Raw genomic sequence first — 8,259 nt, forward strand, 5'->3', positions numbered from 1 at the left:
CACACTTTGCTGAGTGGATGAAGATGTTAGGTTTGCAAATTGATGATGTGGTTCAATGTAGTGTACCCATTTTAAATCAAGATACATTTACTGGAGAATCACAATGGTAAAGTAATGTAATACCATCCAAATGTTATAAAGAAAGTACAACAGCCCACAACCACTAAAAATACATCAGTGGCATGTTAGAGAATTGAAGTGGTAAGGGGAAGCCTGCGATGTCAATGATCTCTTCACGGAAAGTTGCACATGTGTTGGCAGGGACAGAAGCATTCTGTCAGTTAAATTTTTTAACTCAAAATGTAAAAGCTTCAGATGAACTTTTTCTTGTTGCTTATTCCAGTATTATTTTCATGACAAAATAAGAAAATGTACAATTCATTCGAACCTATGTTTAAACATAGTTTACATTGGACTGTCAAAGTAGCCCTGCGAAAGAGGGCACAGTCTGGGTTGGATTCCCATGCAAATGAGATTGCACTACAAACTGACACCATGGTACTGGCCAGGCAGGACATTGCATCAAAGTACCCCACTCTTTAGAGATGCTAAGCCAGCAGTATCAATGCTCGCACTCAGTTTTTGGACAAACATTTCATGACATTTCAAGCAGCATAGACCTTCACGCTGGTATCGCAGCACCGAATTCCAAATGTATTACTTATCCCTGGCTGTTACAGCCTGTCAACAAAAGATGGCAAGTGATGCAAAAAGAGTAGTTTTGTAGTTTACCCCACCGCTGAAGGTGAACGAAGGTTATGTTTTCACCCCTGTCTGTTTGTCTGTGAGCAGGATATCTCAAAACGTTACGGATGGATTCGGACGAAACTTGGTGGATAAGTTGGTTAGATGACAAGAACAAGCCAATTCGATTTTAGTTCAGGTCCGAATTCAGATCCCGCTTATCAGTGGGATACAGAACATAAACTAATCAGCCCGGCAGAGATGTGCGCTCTACCGAGTGCAGTTCTAGTTAGTTACCCTCGCCGAAGGAGAGGTTATTGCATTTGGGTCTGTCTGTTTGTTTGTTTGTCCACACAGAACTTTCGTGTTTTTCTCCGCAATCGCTTGTCGGACTGAGACGAAATTTTCACCATTTGTGGAACTACTGATGTAGAATGTAACATTGATAATTATGACGTCATAGCTCACGTGTTGTGGCAGCCATGTTGGAAAAACAGAAAAACTTTGGACCTCTATCTCTGAAACCGCACCAAAGAAAAAATTGAGACTTCGCACATGGCAAGCACTCCTCATGGGGAATGTGATGTTTTTTATGTCATACTGTAGGTGCCTTAGTTGTGATGTCATAATTGCATATGTAGAACGGCACATCCGATCAGTATGAAATTTTTTGACTCATCTCGGGATAAAATGATCCACAAAAAAAAACTGACGATGTCATTGGTAACATGATTCGGCAGCCATTTTTTTGTTTGGTTTTTTTTTTAACCTTCAAAAACCTTCTTCTCTGTTCAAAGTGGCTGAACAGATCCAGACGAAACTTTGCACATATCACCACCTATCCATGAGGAAAAAATGGTTCACACATATGACGTCATAGGTCACATGGTTTGGCAGCCATGTTGGATTTGCCCTCAAACATATAAAAATCTTCTTCTCCAGAACGGCTGGACAGATAAAATGAAAACTTCACAAAAATGTTCCCCAAGCCATGATTGCACAAGTTTGTTAAGGAATATTTGATAGGTCACATGGTTTGGTAGCCATATTGGATTGAAGAAAAATATTAAATAATGTTTTCTCTGAAATGGCATAATCAATCGACGTGAAACTTCGCAATTATGATCGAGTCGAGACGGGGAGTACAGGTTTTAAATTTCAACTTGATCGGATACATGGTCTGTCAGCCAGAATGGTTTGATTTTTTTTGATCTGGGTTCCTTTTTTTTTTACTTTTTTTTTTTAATAAGACTCACTTGGCTGTGCCTGGATGGGTTTGAGGGTAGAGGAGTAGCAGCTGAAATGTGAATCTTGTCCAGATTCCTCCTGATGACTTCATCTTTGCTTTTTGCTTGTTTGGGTCCCTTCTGATGACTCCAATGCAGAACTGTACCCAATTGGTCTTCCATTTGATTGGAATTTAATTTATTTTAATGCCATTCTCAATTCAATTGAATAATAATGAAAAACGTCATGGTCAGGGTCGGGTGTCCGATCAAAGCAGGGTTGCATCATAGCAGGATGTCTTGGTACCCGGTCATCTTGCCAGCAGTTATAAAGTAGCAGTTCTAATTATGTCTCTTATTAATAACGTAACATGAGTCCACAAACGCCACAACACAAGTCCTGGTGAGGGTCTGCAATCTCTGATTGCTATTATTCTTGTTTTGTTTCGTCTCGTTCTCACTCATTTATGTTCTTCCTGTTTTTCCCCAATTGTGTTTCCCCAATACCCCCACTGTCAACACAACCTTCCATGAGCCCTGCTCTTGTTGAGGGGGGAAAAAACGGAATATAAATATATTTTCACCCATCCCTCCAAAAACACACACACACATCTCTATCAACCTGTTAACAGCTCAAATTTACAAATGATAGAAAGTCCATGACATGTAATGAGAAAAAAAATTGCCAAAAGTAAACCAAGAACCACAGCTCAAACTTTAGAGGACCATAATCAGGGTGTGGAACCACGAATTACCGCTTAAGTAGCTGAAGTGACTGATAAATTATATGCCAGCCTGATGCCAGGCTGTTACACAAAGAACCTGATGCGGACCTACTTAAAGTGTTTAAGCATGACAAGCACTCTGAAATCGAGGAGCATCATTACCTAGTGCATATGCTGTCAAATATCAACAAAAACAGGCCATTCATTTTGATCATTTTTAAAGGTCGAAAATAAAGCAACATCTCTGGTTTATTTTCACTGAAATGCAGTGTGAATGATAAGGTTATGATAACACAGTTATGATAAGGTATTATGATGTACAATATTTCTGTCTCATGAAGATATTTTACAAACAAACACAAATGACCTTTAAAGGGTGATACAATATGCTCATATCAATTTTTATTACGCGAAATACAAAAACTCCCAACCCCTCCCCAATCATACTCTCATTCCCCTCCTACTCCCCCCCCACCACCTTCTACCCCACTCTGTTCCTCAAGACAACTCGCATCGGGTGATACGTATGACTTGTGACCCCTGCCAGCAAATAACATTCTCTTATCAGTTTTTGTTATTCAGCGAAGATTATTTACATATATATATATATATATATATATATATATATATATATATATATATATATATATATATACAAACATATAAGTAAAATCAGCATATAGTAATACATATGAATGATGGGAATTTCAATGAAGGGAAAGGATAACAACACATATGGACCACCGTGGACATTCCGCAGGTACAAACACAACAGTGGTGAAAATGCCAAAAACAAATAGCAGCTTCAAGCACGATTAACGGGAGATGCCAGCAGAAAGAAGACAAGGCTAGCAATGCAATAAACAAACGAAAATTGTTAGGAACATAAAGAATAATGTGAGTTGAGGTGAAACACCATGGAAACTTGATAGAGATTCCCAGGGCCTGTGCACACTCACACACGCACGCACGCACACACACACACACACACACCGCTTGGCAACAGCCCTGAGCCAACGACTCCATGTACAACATCTAAAAGTTCAGGGGGTTGCAAAGAACAATTGTTCATTTTGTGAAGAACCCAAAAATCAAAACAAGAAAAAGAGCAATCAGAGTTTGCAGACCCTCGCCAGGACTTGTTTTGTGTGGTGCTTGTGTAGTTTTGTGTGGTGTATTTTGTGAGGCGTTTGTGTACTTGTGTGTCATGTAATTAAGAAGAGACATAACTAGAACTGCCACTTTGTAACTGCTGGCAGTGATGACCGGGTACCAGGCCGTCCCACTTTGATGCAACCCCGCTTTGATCGGACACCTGACGCTGACCCATGAAGTTTATTATTCAAATGAATTCAGAATGGGATTAAAATAAATTAAATTCAAATCAAATGGAAGACCAAATGGGTACAGTCCTGCATTGGAGTAATCAGAAGGATCCCGAACAAGCAAAAAGCAAAGATGAAGTCATCAGAAGGAACCTGGATACGATTCACATTTCAGCTGCTACTCCTCTACCCTCAAACACATCCAGGCACAGCCAAGTAAGCTTCATTTATGATAAAAAAAACAACCCAGATCAAAAAAAATATATATATCTTCTTCTTTTTCTTTCGGCTGCTCCCGTTCGGGGTCGCCACAGCGGATCATCCGTATGATCCGCATAGTGATTTGGCACATGTTTTACGCCGGATGCCCTTCCTGACGCAACCCTGGTCACCTGTTACGACACAGGGATATGGTACACCTATTTTAACCAGGGTATACACCGGCCCAGTATACTGGTACTCATTTCACCGACCTCGGAAGGATGATAGGCTGAGTCAACCCCCTGGTGTATTAATTCAGTGGCTCAACGGGGCTTGAACTCAGGACCTTTTGGATCCCAAGCCGCTGCCCTAACCACTGCGCCAACACCAAGAAAAAAAAAAATATATATATATATATATATATATATATATATATATATATATATATATATATATATATTCTGGCTGCCAGAGCATGTGCCAGATCAAGTTGAGATTTAAAACCTGTATTCCCCATCACGACTCGATCATAATTGTGAAGTTTCGTCTCGAGTGATTAAGCGGTTCCAGAGAAAACATTATTTAATATTTTTCTTCAATCTCATATGACTGCCAAACCATGTGACCTATGATGTCATATATGTGAAAGTTTTGTTCCTCATGGACAGGCACTGATACGTATTAAGTTTCACCTCGATCTGTTCAGCCACTTCAGAGAAGATTTTTGAAGGTTTAAAAAAAAACAAAAAAAACAATATGGCTGCCAAATCATGTGACCGATGACATCATGTTTTTTTTTTTTTTCCTGTGGATCATTTGATGCCGAGGTGACCCTCAAAAATGTTCATACTGATCACATGTAGCATTCCACATTTGCAATTATGACGTTATAATGAAGGCACCAATGACATCATAAAATCACTTATTCCCCATGAGAAGTGCTTGCCATGTGCCAAGTTTCAATTTTTTCCTTGGTGTGGTTTCAGAGATGCAGAGGTCCAAAGTTTTTCCAACATGGCTGCCACACCACATGATCTATGACATCATGATTATTAATAATAAAACATTCCACATGAGTAGTCGCACCAATGGTGAAAATTTCGTCTCAATCCGACAAGCGGTTGTGTTGAAAAACATGAAAATTGTGTGGGGACAAACAAACAAACAGACAGACAGACAGACAAAGGGACCCAAATGCAATCCCCTCTCCTTCAGCGAGGGTAATAAACAAACGAAACGAACAGCCACACGAAGATTTAATTGCTTCTTCTTTTACAAGTTGCCATTTCACGGGTTGCATCAATCCGCAGGATTTCGTCGTCTGAGAGGACTAATGGTAAAAACGGCGATAATTTATGACACACACTAAAAGTGTAACGCACCGCTCGAACTGCCAACTGCTCGCCGCGTGTGGAGCGCGCGCGCACAGCCAGCGAGGAGGGGGAGGAGGAGGAGGAGGAGGGGGGGCTGAGCGTGACAGAGCGGAGCGATCAAATGGCCCGAGCGGTTTCTCCTCCGCCCTCGTCGTCGTCGTCCTCCTCCTCTTTTTTTTTTGTTCACAGGAAAGGCTCGCACGGGAAAAGGCTCGGGATCGTTAATTTCAGCGGGATGAAAAACCTGTTTTGTAAATACTGTATATAAAATGTCACGTGGTTTGTATTCCAAAAGGTTTGCAAAAGGTCAGTACAGAACCGCAGCGGGCACGAGATCGCGGTGGGGGCGGCGGGAGGCCTTGCACAGAAAGGGGAGTGGGGGAGGGGAGAGAAGGATGGCGCGCGCAACGAGGCGCGCGCTCGAGGGGGGGAGGGTACGGGCTGTGTGACGTCACGTGGCGGGACGCGGCACTCGCGGTGCGTGCCGAAGGGAGAAGGGGAGGGGGTGAGAGAGAGAGAGAGAGAGAGAGAGAGAGAGAGAGAGAGAGAGAGAGAGAGAGAGAGAGAGAGAGAGAGAGAGAGAGAGAGAGAGAGAGAAAGAGAGAGTGATAGAAAAAAAGGTGGACGGGAGGGGCTTGTGGAGCGTGGAACCGTATGTGGTTTGTAGGACAAGGGTGAGGGGAGTCGAAAGAATGAATACGGGAATGATTAGCGAAGGATCGAGGGGAAAGACTAAGGGTCGTGAAGACAAGGAGGGGAGGGGGGAATGAGAAAAGGGAGGCGCGGCGCGCGCTCGTCGCGGACAAAGAAGGCGCGCGCTCAAGGAGACACGGCGACCACGCGCGCCTTCCTCGCGCTTCCAGTCACACAAATAGCGCTTTTCTGGGCGCGTTACGTGGCGAACAAAACCGCTCATCTCCAAGGACTTGCCCACAAAAGTGACGGATTTGCGCGACGGACGACACGTCTGTAGTTTAGGGATTGAAAATTATGGTAATAGTCACTGCGGCTGTCCGTGCGTATGGGCGGACGGATCGCGTTTTCGGCACGACGGGAACCCATGGAGTGCGAGACGTCATGGCCGGGCAGAGTGGCTGCGGCACCAGGGGCGGGGGGGGCAGAGCACGGAGCGGGGAGCGGGGAGACGCGGCTCGGCCGGATGCTCGGAGGGGCACGGAGAGGAGAGGAGGAACAGGGCCCGAGCGCCGCCTCACGCTGCCGTGGCAGGATGGCGGAGGGTGGGTGGGTAGTTTTCGTACAGGTCAGTCTCACGAACCAGCACCCGAATGGTCACGTGGGTTTACAAAAGCTTCAATCAACACGCAGCCTCACACTCAGCAGTTTCAGGCGAACCCTGTGCCATGAGCGAGAGGCACACACGTACACAGAGTGCAGCGAACGTGCGGATCTCACACACACACACACACACACACACACACACACACACACACACACACACACACACACACACACACACACACACACACACACACACACACCCCAGCGCGATAACACGCGTGTCGGGGAAGCTGCTGTGCACGAAAAGCGCGTCCCGAAGTAAAACCGCACGGAAGAGGCGCGAATCGCGCGATAACAGGCACGGACAAACACAAGGGTACGAACGTGCTGGGTGGAGGAGGTCACGACGCACGTGTCGGAGAATGCGAGGTGGCACGATTAACAGAGTACACACACCGTGTACGAAATCCAAGTACGTACGACGGACGGACACGGCGAGTGCACGGCGGTGTTCACCTTCCTCTTGCCGAGCCTCCTTGTCCCCGCCGAGCGCTCTTTGGCCGGGCTCGGGCCGCTCCTCGAGCCGGTCCCGCTCGCGGCCTCCGACCCGACGCCCTCCCGGGCCCGCCCGCCAACCGCCCCCTCTGCCGGCGGTTTCAGGGCCGCGACGTCGGCGCAGCGGGGTCGGCCTCGCTTCCCACCGACAACGGCCTCCCCGACTCCCCGCTCCACGTCTCGCTCGGCGTCCGCAGCCTCAGGGCCGTGCACGGGCAGCACTCGTCCGTGAGTGCGTCCCCTCCGGCACTTGGCCGCGTTCCGGTAGCTGTGCGAGCCCTTGTAAGCGACTTTGATGACGAGCGAAGCGGCCACGAGCTGGTCGAGCGCGGCCTCAGCCCGCGGAGCCGCCAGTCCGTGCCTCCGCTCCACCATGCGGCAGATGCGCTGTCGGTCCGGGCGCGCCTTCCGCGAGCGCAGTGAGTCGATCGACTCGAGGATCCAGTCGCGATAGCTGCTCTCCGCCATGCTGTCCCCCCCGCCTTCGCTCCGGGAGCTTGGCGCCACGATCGTTGGTATTTTTCTGCTCGCACTATCCGTGCCTCCGACCGTAGCTTCGGCCGACAAAGTCCGCGTCTGGTCTCGCGCTGCGCACGGCTCGCAACTCCACTCGCTCCGCCGCACTGCGCATGCGCGAACGGCCCCGACGCGCTTTTCTCGATTCGCGGCGGCACGCGGCCACACGGCAAAGCGGGGTCCGTGTAGTAAGCACGGCTGTTGGGGGTCACGGCAAATCGAGACACGTGACTCGAAAAGCGCGACACCGCACGCGCCGCTTTACGTGGGAAAGGCGTTTTCGGTGTCATTGGCAAAATGAGGCACGGCAATTTAACGGTGCACGGCAAAGAGGTGCACGGATGCACGTCACTGTATCGAGGCGTGGCTGATGAAGCACGGCAAAACAGGACTCGCACAGCAGAGCCGCGCTCGA

The 8,259-nt window shown here is 47.2% G+C and overlaps 1 protein-coding gene across 3 annotated transcripts in view; it reads right to left on the reverse strand.

Moving 5' to 3' along the window:
* SAMD13 (sterile alpha motif domain containing 13) overlaps positions 1 to 7,940 on the reverse strand; it is a 102,353-nt gene extending 94,413 nt beyond the window's left edge. For all 3 annotated transcript variants that reach the window (XM_085864658.1, XM_085864666.1, XM_085864653.1), the window contains exon 1: positions 7,290 to 7,940. In XM_085864658.1, coding sequence (XP_085720784.1) covers positions 7,290 to 7,796 — 507 coding nt within the window. In that variant the 5' untranslated portion in view covers positions 7,797 to 7,940. The remainder of the gene's footprint in view (positions 1 to 7,289) is intronic.
* Positions 7,941 to 8,259: the final 319 nt, after the last annotated feature.

Source organism: Eptatretus burgeri, chromosome 2, assembly GCF_056783735.1.
Source record: "Eptatretus burgeri isolate ZD-2024b chromosome 2, Ebu_testis_v1, whole genome shotgun sequence".
Taxonomy (NCBI): domain Eukaryota; kingdom Metazoa; phylum Chordata; class Myxini; order Myxiniformes; family Myxinidae; genus Eptatretus; species Eptatretus burgeri.